The 24,802-nt window shown below is 39.8% G+C and overlaps 1 protein-coding gene across 4 annotated transcripts in view; it reads right to left on the bottom strand.

Annotated features, from left to right (window-relative positions):
* The window catches only part of EPB41L4A (erythrocyte membrane protein band 4.1 like 4A), a 141,624-nt gene that overhangs the window by 26,998 nt on the left and 89,824 nt on the right, over window positions 1–24,802 (bottom strand). For 2 of the 4 annotated variants that reach the window (XM_052777560.1, XM_052777561.1), the window contains exons 10-15: window positions 21,874–21,965; window positions 20,857–20,934; window positions 16,881–16,987; window positions 7,983–8,064; window positions 3,192–3,275; window positions 532–645 (exon numbers count right to left, since the gene is read on the bottom strand). In XM_052777560.1, coding sequence (XP_052633520.1) covers window positions 532–645; window positions 3,192–3,275; window positions 7,983–8,064; window positions 16,881–16,987; window positions 20,857–20,934; window positions 21,874–21,965 — 557 coding nt within the window. The remainder of the gene's footprint in view (window positions 1–531; window positions 646–3,191; window positions 3,276–7,982; window positions 8,065–16,880; window positions 16,988–20,856; window positions 20,935–21,873; window positions 21,966–24,802) is intronic. The other 2 variants (XM_052777562.1, XM_052777563.1) reach the window with 1 other exon arrangement.

Raw genomic sequence — 24,802 nt, 5'->3', positions numbered from 1 at the left:
AGCACATACCCATTAAAAAAAACATTAAGTAGCTCATAGCTGTATTTTTGCTGGCATCTCCTCCAATGTAAAGTAATTCACACATGGGACTGTTGAAGACAGCTTTATGGCTCATTCACTTAATCTTTGTTGCACTTGAAGCAAAGCAATGTATTTAAAACAAAATACTGCTCTGTATTAGAAGCTCATTGTCAAGCAAGCAACATCCATCAATCCTTTCCTTCACCAAGGAAAAATAGCTGCAGCAACTGAAAGGATCTTGCATGTGCCAATAACGCAATTTCTCCTATTTGTAACATCATTTTCCCAGTACCCAGAACTGCACAAAAGCAAAAAGCCTGACCAAAGCTTCCTTTCCGAAAGCAGATCTGATATTCTTCCTCAGGATTTTTTTGGACTAACAACTGACCCCTAGAGTACTCCTTTTCCCAGGACCCAGCTGTGTCTCCAAGAGCCTTTACTGAACACAGAGCATGCAGGACCTCAAGCTTTCTACTGTGAGAAGCTAACAGTAAACCCCAGGGCTCTTACCTCCTCCGGACTGGCTGTCCAGACTCATTCTCGCTGCCACCTGACGGGTTCCGTCGCCGAGAGTAAGGAAACTTTGGTGATTTATTGCGGTCACTGGCAGAATTATACAGCCCACTAGGGTTAAAAAGGAATGGCAAACAGTCAGCTTTAAAACTTCCCAGAGAGTTAGGCCAGGTAACTGAGATTCAGCTTAGAAAAATCAGAATGCTCACACGCACACACTTATATACATATTCAGCTATAAATGTACGTATGTGTGTGTGTGCGTGCTATGTAAACACAGATGGTACTGCTTTCCAGCAATAAATATTTTACACTGAACCTTGAAAATGTAGGAGAGAGACCTCTTAGTCTAAGAACTCTAAGCTTACAAAATGTAGAACCAAGTATATACCTATTCTTTTAACGTAATAAAATTCCTGTGCTTTATCCAGCACAGAATAACCCCTGAGTTATCCAACCCAGAGCTAGGCATTCAAATGCACCTCTATTCTTTATGTTTTCCACAGATGTGAGTATGAAAACAGTGCTCCTGTCACGACACACATCTTCATCACAGAGCTAGTGCTTAGGACACTGAAACAATTTTAGCTCCAGCTCTCCGCTGTTCATCCACACAACCCCCTGCCAATGGTGTGGAGGTATTTCATGCTTCAGGTTATGTACTTAAGCCTGGACACAACCCAGTGGGTTAGGCTGTTACTGAGTTAGATGTAGATTATCAAATGCCTGTATGGATTATCCTGTGATACCTTCCCACAGAAGCGCAAGGACATTTTCCAACAGTGTAACAGAGCCTGCGATGGAGTACATATCACTCTTAAGGCAGTCTACTGATGTTCCACAATGTTTTAGAGGAAGGATGCTAAACTCAAGCACACATTTTTGTCTAACATTACTTAGCCCTTTTCACAACAACTATGTGGAAAATACAATATTCTCACCAAATTCCAGTTGGGGTATTTCTTTCTGCTTTCCTAAAACCCTCTGGCCTTCAAATTGGACACATTATTGTCCAGCTGCTTATGCAGACTGGTGACTACAGCACTGCTCTGCACAGCTGAAAAGTTGCCACAGCTCATCTCAATGAGAATTATTATAAGCTGTGAAAGCCTCTGTGCAGCATACAGCCTGCTTATGTGTCTAAAACTGTGCAGTCCTTTAGAACAGATGGACTTGCAAAAACTCAATTCTACCATTTTTTGTTTCCTGGGGCATCAAACTTCCTGCTGTTCTGACAGAAATTTTAACACTGGAGCCATAATGTGACAAGCTGACACCACTTCTTTAAAAACCACAAATAAACGTCTATCCTAGCAAAAGAATATTTGCACACTGCCTTGTCCTTACTCTGAAAACTCTTGCTGTTTACAGGAGCACACAGGGTAAATCATCATGGCGCCCCAAAAGACACACCATGTATAGGTCTGAATCATCACATAAAGGCAGGACCGTACTGGATTACACTTAATGTGCTGTCTAGTTCAGTGGCCTGTTTCCAACAGTGGCCGTAAGCAACCATCTACAGGAAGCAAAAAGTTGAATATGTATGACAGCTCCCCAGTACTCTCTCAGTCCCCCACTATTCCCAGTCCAGGGGACTTACTGAGCCAGCTGCTATACCTCTGTCTTCAGAAGCCCTTGGGGATTTCTCTTCCATGACTTACCCAGCTTCTCCCAGGAATCCACTAACTTCCAGCACCCCTTGTAAAGGAGGTCTCCTACTCACGGCAAGCTACTACTTCCTCACTGCCTTTCTCAAAGCTTTTAAACCACCTCCAATAGCTTCATGTGAAGATTCCAAGTTCTTATGCTGGAAAAATACAATCCTGATCTCTTTCTCCTTTCTCTGTACTACTAATGATTTTCTAAACCACACCCCCTGAAATTATCCCTTTTCCAGACTGAAGGAAGAGTCCTGCCTGGCCTTTGCCATTCCTCCTTGTACAGATTTCCTGCACAGTCATTCACACCTTTGATTACCTTTGCTGCCCCTCTTGAAGCCTTTTTCTTTTGCCAGGATAAGGACATCAGAACTGCACTCACAATTCATGGAGAAAATATGTGATCCACAAATTTATGTAATGGCATAATGCTATTCTCTTGCTTTCCTAATAATTGCTAATTGTTTCTCTGACTGCTACATAGTTGATGTTTTCACAAAGTTATCCATCATAACTCCACAGCACCTCATTTTACTCAGAAATCTAGGGTTATCCCCCCCCCCCCCCCCCCCGTGCGCCCCTCTTTATACTTACTCGCCATCATCCACCATCTAGTGACTCGTCACTCATACTTTAGGGATCTTTCTGCCACCCTTCACAGACAACTTTCACTATCCTAAACAATTCTGTCCCACCATCAAACTTTATCACCCCTTTTCCAGGTCTTTGACAAATACACTCAATAGCAGAGGTCTAGAAACAGATCTCTGTAGAAAGCCACCGGTGACTGTCATCCACTGACCACTTCCTCCTACACTTACTTTCCTAATTTTTAACTGATTAGTTATCCATGACAGGACCTATCCTCTTATATGCAATACAGATTTATTGTGGCCCTGTTAATACATTAATATGTTCTATCAATATCTTTCAACCTATTGCCATGGCATGATATTTACCATTGCACAATACCTAAGACATCATGCCTCGCCTTACCTCTGTGGGCCATTTTCCTCCCATGGTGCGCTTGTTTTACTTCTTTGGGTTTCTGGATTGTTTTCATTTTTCATCTTTTTAAAGCTAAATAAAAGTACAGATATATATATTTTTTAAACCCATAGTGTACAGATCACATGTTTTCTCCCCCTGATCTCTTAAAAATTAATCTTAAAGGCATACAGTCATTACAGAGACCCACACTGGCATATAACTATTTGCCTGCTATGTGAAAGAAGGCAAACAGCTGCTTCGTTGAAGAACCTCTCCTAGAAAGAGAGGTTGGGGGGGGGGGGGGGGGGCAAGACCTGAAAATCAGCTCTACAAGCTCACAATTACAGTGGCACTGAGTCAGAAAAAAGGTCAATCTTGTCTCAGAATAAGAACAGATGCTTAGGCAAAAAGTCTAACAATAGAGAAAATATACAATATGCAGTTAACAGATTATTGAACCAGAGGCTTTATCTGCTTTTTATTCTACATAGCTCTTGATGGAACTTTCTTCCATGGATTTACTTAAACACCTCCTGAACATTTTTGAATTTTTGGCATAAATAGTGCCTGGTAGCAGTATGCTCCGGTATTTAACCCCAGCCAGCAACTAAACACCACACAGCCGCTCACTCACTCCCCCCCACCCAGTGGGATGGGGGAGAAAATTGGGAAAAGAAGCAAAACCCGTGGGTTGAGATAAGAACGGTTTAATAGAACAGAAAAAGAAGAAACTAATAATGATAATGATAACACTAATAAAATGACAACAGCAATAATGAAAGGATTGGAATGTACAAATGATGCGCAGTGCAATTGCTCACCACCCGCCGACCGACACCCCGCCAGTCCCCAGAGCGGCGAATCCCTGCCCCCACTTCCCCGATCCTATACTAGACGGGACGTCACATGGTATGGAATACCCCGTTGGCCAGTTTGGGTCAGCTGCCCTGGCTGTGTCCTGTGCCAACTTCTTGTGCCCCTCCAGCTTTCTCGCTGGCTGGGCATGAGAAGCTGAAATATCCTTGACATTAGTCTAAACACTACTGAGCAACAACTGAAAACATCAGTGTTATCAACATTCTTCACATACTGAATTCAAAACACAGCACTGTACCAGCTACTAGGAAGACAGTTAACTCTATCCCAGCTGAAACCAGGACAGGCACAATTATTTCATTTTATTTCAAAACTTCCACCTGGTTCAAAACTTCCATCCTGTGTTCCTGACTAGTTCTGTGCTTAGAGAAAGAAAAAAAGCCCTATGAATGATGGTTCCCTAATCACAAACTCCAGTCCATAGTTTATTTTTTTATACTTTTTTAACAACTGTCTCATCTCTTTTCCAAGTGAAAGAATCACAGACTATTTAATCTCTCCCAGTATAGGAGTCACCACATACCTCTGAATATCCTTATCATATTTCTCTACAATTTTTCCAGGTCTACAGTACCTTCTTTAAGATGGGAGCAACAAAGGCATGGGTGATAACTATTCAAAACACGACCGACCACAGGTTCACAGAGTAGCATATTCTTCTCATTCCTTCCCCAGTAACGCCTTATGTTTTCTTTTTGCTAGACACTGAGCATAGATCTGACAACGTGAAAGAACTGTCTTCACTGACTGCTACAAGGTAAAGTACCAAGACAGTCAAGATAGCCATCTGGCTTAAAAGATGTGTCAAGTGTTTGTAACCAGTCTCCTATCGTACCCACAGGAGATGAGGGGAAAAACAGCAGGATGCTCCAATTCTTCCTTTATTCCTACCATTCTCACAGTGTCAAGTTTTACAACTTCCAACCTATTAAGGCTCCTAGATAGCCTGCACGCTGCAACTCCAAGTGCTGGAAGGTGGCTTCCAGCTCATGCATGCTTTTGCACCCATCTTCTCACCAACGGCTAGTCATGCTTTTTCTGCATCATCATCTCTAGAGCTCGCTTTCTACATGAACAAGCAGGTCACCTGATACAGAACGACATAGCCATATTGATTTCCACTAAGCTCTTCAAGAAGTATTACTGACAGCAACCCACAACATATCTTTCCAAAGTGTAACTTAAGCAGAAAAGAAAAGCTTTACAGATGCTTACAGAGAGGAGGACATAAGCCAGAGTTCCTTGCTGAGAGCAGGAGGTGACAGACTTGGCTTTATGAAGGAATTGTGGCTACTTAACTCACTAATCCACTTTTAACCTCAGCCTTTGGTTACTACAGGTCACTGAGTTAATCATTTAATTCTCACATAGTGAACAAAATGCAAAGCTACAGTAAGTCAGCAGGAAAAGAAATTAAATTACACTTTATCAGGTGAATCATTTTCTTAATACTGCACCCATTCATTACTGACTCATGTGTATACAATCTATTCCCAGGCTTAAAAATTTGTGCTTACTACAGACCAAGCAAGTAACTCAGGTAAACATGTTTCAGTCCTGTATTGCAAAAAGCAATTGTTTTCGCCGAGCATAAACTACCAATACTTAGACTGAAGTTGGTCTTAAAAGAAATGTGAATAGTGTTCTCAAATCTTAAATAAGAGAGAGAAAAATTATCCTGGGAGGTGAATTCACTGCATTAGATTCCTAGGGTATTATTCACTCAGAGCCCACACTTTACAGCCAGAGAGCTAGAGCACGGCAGCTCTTCAGATACTAGTATTATCTCCAGGAATGCAGTTGCAAAAGGGACTGAGATCGTTCAAAGTATCTGAAATTCATGTGAGATTAGCTGTTGTTGGGGGGTTTTATAGTTTACCTTGAATTGATACCACTTACACAGAAGTGACCAACTACGTATCTCAACAGTGCCTGAGATGTTAAAACTACGAAAACTCAGCTCCTAAGAGCTGCTGAAAGATGCTTTGCAAGCATGACTGACAATTAATGCAAGAATTACATAGGATCGAGTAAACTACCAAACTGTAAACACTTCACAAAGTATGTGTGCTGCCTGGCAGACCTGAAAGGTGTTTTACACGTGCAGAGAGACACAGAGAAAAACAAATCAATTTCTAAATAGAAAGCATGCAAGAAAAACAACTTCCAACACTTTTTTGCTGGCAGTGACTAACACTATTTAAAACCGTGACTCAGTGAGAATCTGTCTGTGAATTGCTTTTAAACTGTGAAGATAAGAAACTAAACTCAGAAACCTCGAAGCTGCCATGTTGAGAGCCCCTTGTTTTGGTTCTTGCTCTACAGCCTGCCTATCCATTTCTTTTTAACAGTTCATTGCTAGAAATTTATACAGAGCATGTGGAACACAAGCTGTAGTGAAGGGCTCCTATCCCTTCCCCATATGATCATCTCTGCACTATGGCATAAGGGTACCTCTTGCTTTGTACTCTCCTCTCTCCTAACAAGTCACAGAATGACACAATGGTTGGGGCAAGGAGGGATCTCTGGAGGTCATCTGGCCCAACCCCCCTGCTCAAGCAGGGCCACCTACAGCTGGGTGCCCAGGACCATTCCCATATGGCTTTTGAGGAAGGAGACTCCACCACCTCCCTGGGCAACCTGTGCCAGTGCTCAGTCACCCTGACAGTGAAAGAGTGTTTCCTGATGTTCAGAGGGAACCTCCTGTGTTTCAGTCTGTGCCCATTGCCTCTGGTCCTGTCACTGGGCACCACTGACAAGAGCCTGGCTCCGTCCTCTTGGCACCCTCCCTGCAGGTATTTATATGCCTTTGTATTGTTTTCTGCTCAATAACCTAGCTTCAGCAGGACCAAGTGGCAAAATCATAAACTTTCATTTTGCCCATGGGTTAGAACATTGGATTCAACTTCCCTCAAATTGAGGAAGCAGTTAAACTCAGCTCTTCTTTTTTGGGGCAACTGTTCTAAATATTAGGCAATAGGAAACACTGTCCACCAAGTATTTGCAGTAATGTTTTAGACCCTTCTTCCGAGGTCAGCCCTGATACCTAGTATGTGAAGCCCACAGCTTCAATGGAGAGATAAGGCCAGTTACTCAGCTCAAAAAAACCTGTCAGGGTCACTGGGCATGCAGAGACAGACATTCAGGCAACTAAGCAAAACAGTTAGGTGCTGAGTTTTTGACTCATTGTTTTGTCAGATCACTCTTTTTTGATTCAGGCATCCAAATTCCACCTAAAAGTAAGGCTGGGGATATAAATCCCCTTCTGAATCTGAGCCTCACCTCCTTCTCTCAAATACGCCTAATAACCAGAAATGCGTACTTCAGCACTGATAGTTAAACACAGCAGACCACACAAGTCCAGAGGAGCCCTGGCAGTTCACTGTTCCTAAGGATCAGGCACAAACACTCATAAGTTTTGTTCTGGATTTAACAGTGTAACAGGTAATGGACTGCAAGAGGAACAGCACTACTAGAAGAGTGGCCATGCCCAGGTCTTCCCTGCCCACACATCCCAAGCAGAGCTTGCCCTGTGCAGAGGCAAAGACCCATGCCCGGAGGGCCCTGCCAGCCAGCCCACAGTTCCCAGGGGACAGACACATAGGACTTCACCGGACTATCCTGACCAGTGCCCCTTGGGTCATTATCTGTTTTTTTCGTGTTTAAAACTGAGACTGTTTGCTTTCCCATTAACTTGTCCGGATTCATGGGTTTCCAAAGCCCTGTTCCAGGTTCATCAGAAGATGAGGGTTTGTTAAAATTAATTACTGGGCAACACTCTCTGACCTTTGTCAGCAGAAGATCAGACGGTCCTGAACTTAAGGGCAGGATAAACTGTTACTATGATTACTAAATGTGTTCCTCTATCCAATGCAATACACAGTCTCTTAAAATCTGGAAGGGAACTGCTGGTCCACGTACCTTTTCACAGGGGAAGGTGCAATAATTTTGGTAGTTCCTTCATTTTCCCCATTTGTTGTAATCTGGCTCATGTTCTTAGATCCTGAAAAAAAAACCCACAAATAGAACAGTCCTGTAGCACATATGCTTGCACACCTATTCAGCATAACCACCTACTGAACACAGTGTAGCATGAGACATAAAATGATACACAAGACATCTGGTGCATGTTCTACTTGTTAAGGGTGTAAAAGGATCACACTTTTGTATCTTATCCTTATTTCTAGCTATACCACATCGCAAGAAAGTTTAACATGAGGGGCATTCATTACTCTTCCACATGAGACAGAGGAGTTTGAAGCTTTTGTTCTCAAAGGGATACTATGCAATTGGCAGCAGAAGGGAATTCCCTGCTCAGTCACCAATGAGAAGAAAGGTGTGAGGAGAATACAGGCTATGAAAAAGCTTGGGAATCTCCAATGCAGTAACTATGGCCTCTAAAACAGTCACTAGATTAGGTAGTAAAGCAAGATTAATATGTTTCTAAGAAACCATTTCAAATTGATGTGGCAACACACTGCAACACAACACTAATAAATCTTAAGTTATGGGCAGGAAAATAATAACTGTAAATCAATGGATTAGAAAACTAATAATGTAAATAGAGACAATAAAGATATTCTGACAGAGACAGCTAAGCATCAGTTTCAATGAGTCAGCAACTTTTGGCCAATATTTGAAAGTTATCTGCCTAGTTTCCAATTTTGTGCCAAATACTCTTTCCATTTTGATCTTGCACTTTTCAAACTGTTGGCACTTAAGTCCCCAGCTGAGCCATGAAAGGGAACCTGAGGAATCAGGAGGAACATGCACTTTCCCCTCTTTTTGAGTCCCCATGTAACAGGCTTCAAAGAAACAGATTTGTGTATTTATGATTTAGGAGCACTGAGGGCCAAGGAAATCTGGATATTTCATACCAGGTTAATGTCAAAATGGAGTGATAAGATTATGCTCTACAGATGTATACAGCTCAGTATCATGAACAAAAAAAGAACTGTTCTGTTCAGCTTGGTATGTAGTAATATATTAATCATCAAGACAGGTTTGTTCCTACTGGTGCTATGATTTTAGTTTCCATGCTGTACTATTAGTATTAATCTGTAATTTTTCTTCAGTTCACACATTCTTTTTCCATCTAACTGGCAATTTCAGTCATTTCTTACAAAACTGTTACCACTTCCAGAAACAGATGTTAAGTAAAACAACACAGCAACATCACTGATGAAGTACATCAGCTCTGGACAGAATTCTGAGCATGTTCATTGAAGATAATGAAACAGATTGACTGAACCCTGTAAGACTGCTAACAAGGAAATACTATGCCCTCTGGGCACAAGCAACAGCATCACAGCGTTGTTAATACAGTGGTACAAACTCAAAGCCTTTTTGTTCGGCTAAAACTAAAATATAATGTTTTATATTAAGCCATGGCGAGATTTTGCATTGTAAGCCTTCTCCACAATCACAGGGGAGAAACTTCTCCACAATCTCCCTCAACTTTCTATACCACCCCTTTGACATACAAAGTCTCTGGACTCTCCTCTACTTCAACACAAATACTTGAGATATCCTAAGGCATTTTGTCTGGCCATCAATTGCTTCTTATACAGGTTAAATCTGCTTGTTTTCTGCAGATGCCTCATACACTGCAGAGGGACTCAAGCAGCCTTAGTCCCTTTGTTTAAGGAATTCAGCCAAGCCCTTTACATGTTTGCCATTGCCACTTCTAATGATGTAGTTTACTCCTTTCCCTAGCCCATTTCAGACTAATGTCTGGCAAGGGAGGGTAGCAGCCTGGGTCCTGTCTTGTACCGTATTTGCTCCTTCAAGGCACTTTTTGTTGTTTATGCAAGCATAAGCACTAGGAAGAATTTGGAATATTCTGAAGAAGGAAATGGAGAATGAGCACAGATTCACAGACAGAAAGGAAAGTAAAGTTCCGGCATTCTGAACGAATCCTCTATTTTATACAATACGAGACAACCAACTCTCCAGACTCTCTGAAGCACTGCACATCTGCCCATACAGTTATTTTCTGTTTTCAAGAATGAAGCAATAGCTACACTGCCACTATGACCTGCTTCGCAAAAAGACAGAATTACTGAACAAAAAAGTTTATTGAATTAATGTGGATGAGAAAATGATCAGAAAAAGAATCACCAATCTTCATTAAGGCCATAAAAGACTGCTACAAAAATTCTTCCTCTGACATCTAAAGAGAGAAGGATGCCTACAGTCAAAAATCACAAATAAAGAAAGATGACAGCACTAAGAACAGGAAGTGGAAATTTCCCACCTTTAAGGAAGGTAGTGGTAGTGAAATGAAAATGGAGTAGGTCAAAGTGTTGAGCTACAAGGATATCTCAGGGCTTCGGACCGTATTTTTTTGCATGCACATACATTTAGCTTGCCTTTCCTAGGCCATCAAATACATAAGATAAAATAACCCACTATAGTAACTTGGCCCACAGAAGTACTGAAATCAGCAAAGATATAACTTTTTATGACAAAGGAAATAATTGCAGTACTTCACATATTACTGTGTGAGGGAGGTAGCTTCCAATTAAGCCCCTCAGAGTGCTCATAACTTGATGAAGCAGTAAGAACTCATGCTCCAAAACATGTCACAGCAATGAAACAACTGCCAGAAAAAGAGCCAAGGGTCAAGTGCTACAAAAGTAATAGCTACCTCCAGAACTGATCCTTTGCTATGTTTGGCAATAGCCTTACCATTCTGCTGACACACAGTCCTCTCTGGGTGTCAGGCAATGGGGGGTTATGAGATGCAGAGTCAGTCCACCCGAGTGCAGAAAGTCTGTGATGCCTTTGCAACTCCTTCAGCACCCTGCACGAAGGCTGCACCTCAGCTTTTGGAGCAGCCAGTACTAGTAAATCCTTAAAAAAGAAACGGCTTCTTCTCATTGTTGAGTTCTGTGGTTACCGCTCTACTATTTTAACAAGTACTTAGTAGAGGAAACACCAAAGAAAAGACAACATACCAGTGACCATCACACACAGGCAGAATCTACCCAGAAATACAAAATACGTTTCTACTGAGACACGACCTCATATTAGCCGTGTTTGACTCCACTGCTGCCCACAATGAGGACCTTTGCTTTGCTTTTTGAAAAAAAAAAAAGCTCTTGCTGTACCATTCTTTTGTACAAATAATTAATTAGGATTTTTCTATCAATGCTTACAGAAACTGTAATAATTGTCTTTAAGTACATTCCACCTCATGTATCTTTTACTAACTACAGTACTGTTCTACCAACATACACCTCTGTACAATACAGTATCCCTAATATAAAAGAATAGACTCCAGAAAAACCATCCAAACACTAAACCCATTGCAGTAACTTATCTATACCACTGTTTCTTGCATGCCCAGGTAATAGGCCTCTCAAAAATACCTTAGATAGCTGGAAATCTTGAACATCTCACTTGTAGCAGGTTTTCCTGGTTGTTTACCTTTTTCAGATAAGTTACTGTCAGCATTCACTGCACTGAACTTTACCAGTAAGGTCAATGCACACACTTAGATTCTTTTAGAGCCATCTTGATGATGATTTGTGCATTCAATTTAAATAGACTATTACATTTTTAAAAACTCAAATGTCCAAAACCTCAGGAGCCTGGCAAGCTAATTAGCTTGTCATGCCTGTTTCTTATGAACTAAGGCCATTTTACTGACATTATCTGGCAGTAGTGTTTGTATTTAAATCTATTAATGAGAGCAGAAGATAGTGTGATCAAAAGGAAAACATGCAGTATGAGCTCATGCTTTGCACTGTGTGTTACTAAGAGCCTATAAAAATGAATGGACTTCCATACGTCCACACTAGCATAGCCTACTCTCTGATAATGTTTATTTTCCAAACTAGTTTCCAAACGTGTAGCCTCAAGGGTTTATGCATCTCACACTGATGCAGGATGTTTTTCTGAGTACAATGGCGTTGCTGTTTCTTTGCCCGATTGTTTGCTGATCAGTGGTGGATGAGGGGTTCTGTATGTTGCAAAATGTGTGAGAAATTGCTTTTGGATGGCCTTGCAGTTTCTGGGCCATCCTGGACGAGCCCCCACTGAAGAAGATAAGGACTTTAGCCCTTTTAGGTAACTTAGTTTAGAAGTATCCATGTGAATTACGTCAAAATGTAAGCATAGATAATAGAAGCACTAACGAGCATTCTTTAGGATAAGATGTATCAAACATGCAGAAGATCACACTGCGCAGAATCATCCGAGAAGGGTCAAGTAGCGGACAAGTGAGGAAGACTATGGAAGACCACCAGAGGACTCCTGAAGACCACTGGAGACCTTCAATGTGCCTGCGTAAAGGACATTTGCATATGCTAATAGTTTCCCGGAAAACTAATGAATATGTATAACATTTGTCGGAAATCTAGTGAATATGTAAGTAGAACATATACTTAACCTGCACAATTAGGCCTGACGGTGTGCACGATAGGTGGAGCAATCCCCCATGCACCCAGCGCTGCAATAAAGAATGCCTGCTTTCTAAAACTCCAAGATCGAGTCTTAGAGAGTTTCTTCGACCAGCTTTTTCGGTATCAACACCACATACACAAAATGCAGAAGCAGTCACATCCATCCTTTTACAAAACCTGGGATTTAAAATAAACTTTAAAATGTAAAGCTCAAAGTAAATAAATAAGTAAATAAATAAAATTACCCCAAGATTCATTTTCTAAAATTTAACTTTCAAACCCAATCTCACAATTTTCTGGGAAAAGATTCATGACTTTGAATGCACCAGACCAACAGTTCTATCTACCATGACAGAGGCTGGCAAAGCAGGGTACTCATAGGCGTCTGTGGTACTATGTTAAGTTAGTAAGGGCAGGGACTGTGACTGCCTGTGATTGCTTAGGGACTATTATAATACAGACAGTACTGTAATTTTAATACCCACTCCCGATTCTCCACCTGGCTTTTAAATCAGAATGGCAGCACTTACTTTACACTAGTTTATAGAACTGCCCAGTCTGCAAGGCAGGAACAAATCAAGTCCTCAGCAACCAAACAACAACAAAGCCTAAGCAATGTGTTTTCCCCTGCTGAATAAACTCAGACCCACGGCAACAGGTCTGGTCACATCCATGTTTGTCCAGATAGGATGTTCCCAAGGAGCTTTTCTTGTGCAGCATTCAGCCAAAAGAATAACGAACGCTTTCACCCTACACACTGTTGCGAAAGCTGAACATTATCAGTCTTGCCCTAAGAGGGTAAGACAGAATAATGAGAGGTCCTGTTCCATGTTTGAGTTTGTGATTTGCAACCAGAACAAAATGCAACTGTAATTCTATCTCAGTTGAAATGAAATGGGGAGAATAAGCAAATGAAACAAGCTACGCATATCTCATATGCAAGACTTTACAAAACAAAACAAAAAACCCTTCTCCAACTAAACACCAACTTGAACACCAACCTAAACATACACCAAAAAGAATAATGCACTAATATAAAAACATTGATTGCATAGCCACTGAAGTTTTCTGGTCTGATTTTTCCACTTACCCTAGAACAACTGAGATATGAAACGTATTAAGCAAGTGACAAAAGGGAGGTTACTGCATTTTAAACCACCATGATCTGGATTCTAGGAAAATAATCTGCCATGCTAAAGCCAAACTGTCTAAACTTGTCTACCCTATCAGGGGAATCAGTCAACGGCAGTGGCTTTTATACAAGAAAGCTAGTTTCTCTCTGTTCACAGTATCTTCTTTAATCCCTCTTAAAGCACAAATATTTTTACTGAAAACATAAAAGTAAACATTTTCTATCATTGTCTTGACATCTACTCCAACTCTGAACCCAGAGTTCACTAAGTGGCTGCAGTCTTAATGACTTTAGCATACTTCAATGGACCAGTGAGAAAAAGGAGTATTATTAGTCACTCAGCTCTGCAAAAGATAGCTACCTCTACCTTCAGGTGACAGAAAAAAAATATAAAAATCACATACCATGTAACTGCTTATAACACCAGAACATGTATACAAAAAGAAGGAACATGGGAAAACATTTTAATGAGATGCCAGAGGTTAGAGGCTTTAGCACTTCACACACTTCTACAGTGGAGGCAATGCAGACTGCACATGCTACAGCCATGTATTTGTAGCTATTGGGTCATCTAATTGCCCCCAAAACCACTGCTGTGGCTAGTCCCATTACTGGCACCAACAGATAAAAAACAAAACCAGAATGGCTAATTGAACTGGCTGCAGAAAGGACGCCTTTCATGCACTTAGCTTTGCAGTCTTAAGGAAAAAAAGTAAAGAAGCAGGTGAGGAAAGACGCTGAATGCAGAGAAAGTGGAAGGAAGTTACTGCATGAGAACTATTTGTAAGTTGTTATTGGGTTTGGGGAGAATAAATGGAGCTCTGATTTCATTCCAAAAAGCTAAATTATAAGCCATGTACGGCTGGATCCTAACTGAAGTGGCATTTGGCAGAAAACACCTTAAGAAATATGTAATACATGCAAAGTAAAATCACCTTGTTTAAAATGTTGAACAAGGCCTATTTAATCTTATTACACCATGCTAGAAACACAAAATCAAGAACAAAGAACTAGCCATCAATGATAACCATCGGCACAATCTCATTATGCAAAAGGAATATTTATTTTCAGAAGAAATGCCACTATTCTCTCAAACACTTCAGTCAGGGAAAGTTTTAAATAACTCATAAAACTGTTTACACTACCAGGCTCATTTCCGAGATAAAAATTATTCTGTAAAAGTAAAATCTACATTGCGCTAGTATTTTTAAACAAGTGATGCTTAAAATATATCAGACTTGATTTATTGTGTGAAATGGACTTTGCCACATCCAAGAACCAGTTTAGGTGAAAATGGGTGGATTTAGCCTAGTGACATCCAACAGACTGTCACATGGTGTCTGACACAAGGAGGGGAAGCAGCGTTAGTCTGCTTTCAGCATCTGAAAGCCTATGTAAATGGAGAAAGAGTATGAGATGTTTATCATTGTGAATACCCAAACACAAAATTAAAAAATAAGAGTAAAAAAAATGCTCATTTATAGGGAAAGATGGTATTTGAATGACACAGCTCTCTTCCTTTAGCACGTATTTTAAGTGGGAAATGAAACAAATACATTTTAACTTAAGAACCACTGGAGGTAATACACCTGCCTCAGTGGAAAATGACTGTACACTTGGAACACACAGGTAATCAATTAAGTTAAAAGCAACTCAGATGGGTGATACAGATTACACAAATACATATGAGTAAAATGGTGAAAAAGCAGCCTTTTTATTTTAAAGTGAAACAAAGTATTTAAATGCACCAAAACAACAAACACACATTGCCCAGAGAATTCTGCATCACATTACATTAGCAGAACAGGCCACGGGAAGGTTTCAGTTTCCCTCACAATTCCAGTCAGAGACCAAAAAAAAATCAACAAGAACAACACACACACACCCTTGCAGCAATAGAGACTGACTTTCACTGTCTGCACTAAGGCAAACAGTATTTTCAACTAAGGGCTGAGTTTCAGCTGACAAGTTTACCTCTGAATAGCCACACAATTTTTCTGCACAACTGAACTGGGAACTAAGGAGGTGGGAAATGCTGTTCATCTTGAACTACCACCCTAAGAATGGGACAGCCCAGCTGAACAAAAGTTTAAGTCACTAGGTTTAAGGGTGAACAGCTTCTTGTCCTCTTAGGCACCCATTGACAACTGCAGACACAACAAAAAATACCATAATCAGAAAGCAAAGCAATCCTCCTCTTCTTACACTTAACAAAATAAAATAAAATTTAAAAAAAAAAATCTGTTGTAAACTGCTTGTATTTTCCAAGGGCAACACTTTTAATTACACTACACTTTAAGACCCACTGCAGCTAAAAGGCAGAACACACCAGCTTTGTTTCTGAGTCAAAAGACAGCATCCAGAATAAACATGGGAGGTTTCCAGATGTATCTGCTCTCTTTTTAAAACTGATGAGTCTCAAAAGTTTATAATGCCATACTAGCCTATGATAAAGAGAAATCTTGCTTACATTTTAAAGCCCAGACAAGTTTTTTCTCAAACTGCTAACACACATACATATATATGCTTAACTCCATGCATGAGTTTCACTGAAATCTGCATAACTGCTGTTATAGATGAAGCTAAGCACACATGCATAATCACATGTAGAACTGGAACTTGACATTAGAAAAGCTTTTTGCCTCTATTACTACTATAAATTTCAGGAAACATCCATTATTCAGGGCATGACTCCTGTGATCCATGCTTAATCTTACATGTTTCCTCTAACACCTGTAAAAACTTCCAGCTTCCCCTGACATCTTCAGTATGCAGAATAGGTTTCCAGCTCACACATCTGAAGCATGTTAAAATTGCAGAGGGCATGGCACTAACTTCTCTTCCACTTAATACCAAAACAAAGGGATACTGCCCTTGAACTGGGAAGAGGATGTACAAGAGAGACACCCTGGGTCAAGCAGCTGGAACAATGGGATACTAACCAAGACACGCAAGTATAAAATTCTTTAACGAAAAACTGGACTCCTGAAAAAAAACATATTCTCACTGCCCGTTTTCAAACTTCCCTTTCATACTTTACATTAGACCTACAAACATGTGGTTTTATCATGTTTGATCCACACCATCTCTTTTATCCACAAATGTGGAGTTTTTAGATCCAGTTAAGGTTAGGTATAGATACTGACCTAAGGCAAAGAGAGAACCCATTCTGAGAGAGCCTTGAGGACACTGCAGCAGTTTTGCGTTGCCTCTTGAAAACAAAATGAACCAAAGACCAAAGAAGACATCTCTCTACAGGCCCAGTAAAGAAGCACTTACCTGTCTGTTGTGTTCTTTTAGGGTAAGTCTTGCTGCGACTTCTTTCAATGCGCTGGTCAGGCCGCGGGAGCTGCACAGAAGGGTCTCTGGTCATTTGCAAAGATGTCCTGCCATTTGAAAATGCAACAAAATCATGAGAAAACACTTGGAAAAATGATCGAAGAAACAGAGGATCTTTAGACTGAAAACAACACGTGGGGTTTGGGCAGCATGTTTTGTTAGCTATTCACTTCTCGTCCCAGCTCTGGTTGTCCTGCTGAGTAGCACTACCCTGACTTTTGTTTTGAATCAGTCGTTGGCAGAATCATCAACAGGTTGTGCCAACCTCTTCTATATTTGGCATTTTCAAGAGGAGCTAAGCAACTAAAAATGTAGGTTTATTAGGAATAGGCTAAGATGGTGTGACCTTTTGTAACCTCTAATATTATAACATATTACTTTCTTAAGTAATTTGATTACTTCCTGAATTCTTTCTGTAAGTTTTCACCTCAGGAAGACACACATTTAACATTCTTCAGTTCCAGTCAGTAAGGGGCTACTTCTCTGCCATCTGGATTGACAACCTGAAGGGCATGGAAAACCCCCTGTAAAGCAAATTGTAATAAAGTACTCTCACTAGCACAGGCCCAAATGACAATAAATTGAGATGTCATCCTAATTCCGGTTTACAGTAAGGCTTTTCTTCATTGCTCAATTTAAATAACTTATTAAGTTTAAATAAATTCTTTGATGCTCATTTTAAGGCTTCTCTCCATGTGACTAAGCAGAACATAGTGTTCATAACAAAAATGTAAAACAGGTCTCATTCCTCCCCAAAACTCCATGTCTGCTTCTGGAAACTTACTACACAAAAGAAGTAATTGTTACTATTAACTCTCAGCTGCTTAAACGCCTGCAGTTCAATGACTTAGAAGTAAACAGGTATCATACCAGCAAGGGCCAAGCAACTATACAGGCATTGCATACGTAGATTTTCCGAGTTATGCAAATAGACTCCACTAAATACTGCTTTTATTTTCAACAATAGCCCCACAGGGGTAGTCAGCACTGCATCTTCTCAAAATCTGTAAAAGAATTAAAGGACCAAAAAAACCCCAAATTCTAACATTACATCACAGTAATGCTGGTTTTTGGTATTCAGTTTAATGGGTTTTTTGCTCCCAAGTTAGCCAGAAAACACTGCTCAACTTTTAAGTTTGGCAGCCATGTTAGTCTTGCAAATTCCAGAAGCAGTTTTAACAAAACATCTGGGGATACGACCTTCCACTTACACTAACACCTCCAGGTGTTAACCAAAGCATCTGATCATAAGACAAGGAAACTGCTTTCCTGAAAACTGTCTGCCACCTAATAAGAAATACATAGAAGATTTAAAAAAAAAAAACAAAGAAAAAAAAGCCAAAGGATAATATTATGGTCCCCACACATACACAGTCAAACAGTGAGATTACAGTTTCTGCTTTGATCTAATGATGTATACAGATACACAACACGGTCACTGCTTTTGCTGCTACAACAGAGACCAAAGGCAAAGAGAGAAGACAATCAAAGCTGATGGATAAGCAAAGAGAAGATTCCCAAAGCACATGAAAATGCTGTAACTGCCGCTCTGAATTCCAAGAAAAGACTTAACATGTCAATCACCAATTGATCATCACTATCATTAACGCTGTATAATCAATATGGTGCAACTAGATGTCACAATCCACATTTACTAGAAGACCATCCACTCAGGTCAGGGGGAGTCCTCAAGAATCACTGCAGCAAAACAGGGAACACTTCATACTAGAAGAAAAATATATACTTTAATGTTTTCTAGGCAAAACTAACATAAACATAGCTGTCAGTAATGACCGTCATCCCAACACGGCAAGCCATATCACAGATCACCCTTGAAACTTAATAAAAAAGGAAGACGAACTTAAATGCACCACTAGCAGGAACAACTCAAACGTAGTTAACTGCTTCATGGTATTTTTTTTAAATTTATTGGAAGGTCCTGGTAGGTAGAAAGCTGTCTCCTCCCCAGCACCAGTGCCCTGCTCCGATCTGCTGAAACAGTGCCACAGAGGAAACTCTCAGCTGCAGTAGTCTGGCAGGATTTCACTGAACTCCTATCCATTTTCACAGATGCGATAATGTGGGTCAGGATCCAACTCGAAACCCAGAAGGGAGTACAATCATTCCCCTATTATTGACAGTAAGGAGAAGCTGGATCATTCCAGGTAATGTGATAACCCAAATAATCTGGACTATTATGAAATATGTTGGAGAAGATGGGCAAGAAACACACCACTGATCCTGCCTGGAGACAGTCCAGATTCAGTCACATGAGCTCAGGCCCAGAACGGACATAGTCATCTCTCCATCAGTTAATACCTTCCTTACAAGCAAGATCTTACATCCAAGGGTAACAGACAGTTGACTATGAATTCTGATTGACTGAGGACAAGTGTAATAGAGCTACTATTACACACTGCTATTAGTACCTACCACCGACACTAGCTCCAATCCAGGAGCTGCTAGAGAAATTGGGGGTTATGGTTTTCTTGGTTTTAGAAAAGTCTTCCTAAGAGGCAGTGACAAAGAACAGTCTAACTAATGATTATCAGCCTTACTCATTATGATCCCTGTATTTCTTGAGGGATGGTGGAAATACAGACAGGAAGGAGAGACAGACAGACAAGTCAAAAATAAACCTAAACAAACCTAGTATATTTGCAGGCCATGAAAAAAACCTCTAGAATTTGCCATTATAGTAAATAGGGCCTTTTCACCCTGCAGCTTCACAATAACTACAGAAGATGAAAAACTATTTTTATCCCCACTTGACCAACACGGAAAATGAAAATGGAAAAAGAAAGCGGCCTGACTTTCAGATGTGGTTTTGATTTGCTGCTTTCCACCCTCCCTTTCAGGTTCACTGAATACATAACTTTAAAGCAATTCTAAAAATCAGACTATAAATTATTTGGCTCAAAATTGCTCAGCCGGTGTGACAGAATTACATTTAAAATAGTGGTCGCCAACTGCCAAATCAAGGGCCTTACTCACTAGACAAAGACCCTGTAATTTCAACAGACTTAAAAGCATAAAGTCTCAAACTCAGTAAAAACTATTGGGTTTCTGACATCTTACAATTTTAACTACATCCTATATTCTGCTACTACGTTGTGGCACGGCAGCTAGAGGATCTTAAACCCACCCTCCCTGCCACATTTTCCTCTATATCACAGTATTAACTGCCTTTTATGTCACACTGTCTGCTTAGTTAACACAGGCTAGAATTGAGACTAAGTGCTCCCTAGACATGCTTAGTCTGAAGTTTACTGTACCTTTCAAGGCTTGCACCCTTGAATGCTGATCAAATTTTGCCAGCTATTCCAGTCAGAAAAGATACCCCCAACTCCCTTCAGATCTGCCCTCATTTTTATTCTGAAGTCAATAGCACTGCACAGCAGTACTGCCACAGGATTAGACATAACCATTTGGATCAAGAGCCCTTGCCATAGCTCAATTGCAGCTGCAAAGAATGGCATCACAGTTACAGACTTCATACACTCCTTTGCACCAACCCTTTGCTAAGACCCAGAAGAAAGGTGGCAGCCAACATGCCTCCTCGTTTTGGTATTCCCCAGTTGTTGGGAAAAAACCCTTAGGACATGAACATAATTTCAGGACTTACAAGAAGATTTTGACTTAAAAGCATTGCCAAGGCTGCTGTCACTTTCACTACGGACTACAAGCAGGCCCTAGTCAACTCTGGGTATCTGGAGAATGAGAAGTAACTCACATTTGTCTGGCAACTGCCAGACTCCCAAGGGGAGTCTGTTAAAAAGGCCCTGATTCATGCTTTGTCAGCAGAACTGCTCTGAGTCACAGTCTGGGTGGGGTTTTTCTTTCATTGGAAGAAAAGAGGAGAAAAGAAGGCATGAAGAAGGAATTAACTGAAGTTTAAACAATGAAATAAATTCACCTGTACCGATGTTTATAACCTATGGATCCAAACTTGCTGAATTTTCTTGATAGAGAGTTTGATTCATTCTCTGGCACTCTATGTAGTTTGAAAAATAAAACAACAGAGTAAGTTACACAGATAGGTCTCAATTACAGTCCCCTTCCCCAGAAAAGAGAAGAGAAATGCAAACTTTAGGTTCCAAAAAAATAATTTTCTGCTAGTTCCTCTTCATCCCTGCCTCCAGGCAGACTCTTATGGGGTTGAGAGCTCCACAAAGCCACATGTTTATGTCCTCCTCTTTTGACTACACACCTCTTTATTTCAGGGTCTACTGTAAACTGCTGGTAACAGCAGCCTTTTGCTTAATATTTCACAGTACCAGACAAAAACATCACAGTAATGAGACTTCAGGAGGGATTCTGAGGTTACTCATTTACCGCACTGCTAAAGCCAGCCCCAAGCATCCCATCGACAAGTTCCTAGCTAGACACCCTTGCACATTTCTGTTAAGTGTTTTTGCAACAGTAAAAGTAAGTGTTTTGACATGTGTAATATTGAAAACATTTTATACACTTCAATAACTAAGCAAAACATTATGGAAATTCAATGAGTCTTTCTATAAAAAAAACCAAAATTTCTGTGCATTGTATGAAATAGTGATGTCTGAAACCCAAGTCAATGCTGCTACAGAATATTTGTTGGTTAAATATGTAAAAATGTGTATGGCAGCTTAAATCCTGCCATATACATTTGTGGATACTTCTGTTAAAGCCTACTTTATGCAACCTGAGATACTGTTTCAAGAAGAATTCTAAGACAAAAGAAACCACCAAACTACCCAATTTCAAATTTATGGTTTCACATTTTGTAAGAAAAGGGAAGGCATCAGCTTTTAAGAGCATTCTATAACCAACAGTGCAAACGTGTTTCCAGGCAGCAAGCCTGTGTTATACCACTCTGTAGGTATAACACGGTTCTTAGTCAATACAGTCTCCCTCCTTTTGGTAACAAAACCACAACTGCTGCATCACTCACCTGAAAAATGTATGATGTTCTACACAGCATTTCCAGAGATGTTTGCATGTGATCTTGTTACGTGCTTCAAAAAAGAAGGAAGTTTCATTGCACTGAAAACAAAACAAGACAAATCAATCTTGTTATGAGAGATTCTGCCAGTGAAGTGAATCTTCATTTACTGAAGACAAGAACCAACCATCTCATATCAATGCACATAAGAAAAGATATCAGTATGAAGAAAAGCAGGTTCTGTAATACTGCAGAATTCTTCATTTAAAAGAGGTTTTCTTTTTGGTTTCTCATTGCCTGTAAATAATTATTTAAAGAATCAATTCCTTAGATACTGAAAAACAGAAGCAAAAGGGTATTATTGAAACACTTCTGTTCCTTCATTCTTGTTTGTAGATTATCAGCTTTTTTCCTAATTAAAAAGCACAAAGTTTTTCAAATAGTATGTTTCTGATGTTTTCTGAAACTGCACCTCAGATGTGAAAGAAAGAAGCTCAAGATTTGTGATAACTAACATGAAGTAACAACGCAGAGTGAAAATGCACAAAACATACATATAGAGAAGAACAAAGGTAAGACTGGAAATAAAAAAGATGAGAGGAAGGAAAGATTTAAAAGAAAAAACACATTAGCCAACTTCAGAATAATTCAAAATACTAGAAAAAAGGTCGAAGGTAAAAGCCATAAAATCCACCTTAAAATCTCTTAAGGAAGACAACAAAAAAGAACACTCAAAGCTTAAAACCTAATCACTGAAATTGGCAGTCAGCACAGTAGACATGAGGAAAAGGCAGGGAGAGATGAAAGAGAAGTCAGACATATACAAACTATAATACACTTCCAACAGACAAGAAGAAGCAACAGACACATCACACTGCTTGTTTCCAGCAAGCTAAACATTCAAGTATGTTCACATAAAATACACTTCCATATATCTGTCACTCAGTAAACTTAAGTGCTCAGTTTTGTACCTGATTTACACAAAGAATGAGTAGTTCTACTGACTTCAGTGTGAATCCTCAGCACGGTATGATACCATCTGTAACAAAACTGAACCCTAAAACCATTTCCCTGATACGTGAATTACAAAGGGGCTATGATTCATACCACTTTTGGCAGCTGATATTTGGAAATGGATGCCCTTGCTTTAGTTATTCTGCAGTGCCATGCATACATAGGTAAAGAGTTCTCCCAAGTTTCTTTCACTCTTCATTTAATGAGGTATGGTGACCTGCAAGCACCTTGCAAACTGTGAACTAACTCAGTATGTTCCCTAGAATTCAAAATTTCACCTTTAACAAAAGCCAATTATATCTCTATTAACACCTGTCAGGCAGCCTCACAAAATCACAATTTACCTGCTCAAGCAGCCTCTTCTCCACCTTGAAACAAGTAACAGTAAAAATGACAGAACTTTGCACCTGTGGTTAGAATAATTGAGATTTCATTCCCTGACCAAAAGGAAAACAAACAAACAAACAAAAAAAACCCACAAACTTGAGACATACACATGAGCTTACTTTCTCCCATGGACTATTTTAGTTAGTTTAATGGCTGGTCTAGTCTTCTCTCAAAAGCACATTTTCCTCTCCAGGACATCACAGCAAGAAAGGGGAGTACAGTAAGACATACAGCCACTGAGAATGCTGAAAACTAGGATTTATCGGAGATTGATTGCTATGCAGAGCATAAGATGATTATATAATAGATTAGTCCCATAAATATATTCCTACAGTTCCTTAAAATACAATTTCAGGCTTGATAGGGATCTTCATCTCTCTGCAGGATTCACAAGGGGTTTAACTTGGAGCAAAAATAAGTTTAATTTATAAAAAGTAAAACCAGAAACTTAAAAACCTGAAAAAAAAGCTTCCTGGAGAATCCTGAGGATTGCCAAGGAGAAAAATCTATTTATACTAGAATTTTCAGAAGTAACCATATTGCTCTTTCTTCTCTGGCAACCAGAAACAAGAGTCTGCTCACTGAAAAATCATACTGCATTTTTACATTTTTAAAGAAGACATGTCAAGGGGTACTTTTCATTTCCTTGTTTTACACATAACAGAAAAGTAGCTTCAGATTTTATGATTTAATTTACATTACAATTTCTAGATCAGACTGTCATCTGATGTGATATCATATAAACACACACAACTATAGTCACCAGTGCACTTTTAAAGAATAATATCAGATCAGGCCTGTGGTATTGCAAACTTTATGCAATGATGAGTCAATTTAACTTGTTAGGAAAGAACTCAATGACTCACTTTTAATATGCAGGACCTTGCTCCTTCTTCATCCACTCCTAAATTTTACTTTTAGGCAAAAAATCCTCTGCTGCACTTAAATTTATTTAATTACATAATCTCGGAAAAGAGAGTTTGTGGGTTGTGGGAAGGGAGGGGCGGAGAGAAGCCAGGGTGTTTGGGGTTTTTTTAAAGAGACTTTTTAAAATAAGGTATTTCTGCCATATCTTATTATTAGCACAGTTCAAATGCCACTGGAATTCAGGGAAAGACTCCCATCAGGGAAAAGGTTCTACTTGTCCATTTTTTCTTCTTTTTTTAAGTTAAAGTTTTAGAATTTTCCCATATACAGAACAAAGGGCACATAACTAGTGAAAATCAGTGACTAAAAGAGGGACAGTATAGCTACATTGCTGTATGATTGAAACATCTGACCAGCAAACATTACTGATTCCATCATTTGAAGGCATTATTTTCTAAGGTGAAAGCAAGCTCATCTCAGCTGGTAAGAAAAAAATTCTAATTATTAACTACATACTGAAACATCTATACTTAGTATGCAACAATCGAAGGCACTCAGGAAAAAACAGCATAGCCCTATAGATCCACTCTATTAACAAGTTACTGAATTCAGATCTGGAAAGTTAAACAACTGCGTAAAAATCTGGGGATGGACCAACAAGCTTTCTGAT

Source organism: Harpia harpyja, chromosome Z (genome assembly GCF_026419915.1).
Source record: "Harpia harpyja isolate bHarHar1 chromosome Z, bHarHar1 primary haplotype, whole genome shotgun sequence".
In the NCBI taxonomy this organism is placed as follows: Eukaryota; Metazoa; Chordata; class Aves; order Accipitriformes; family Accipitridae; genus Harpia; species Harpia harpyja.
The sequence above is the reverse complement of the archived record's forward strand: the minus strand, read 5'-3'. Positions and strand labels throughout refer to the sequence as shown.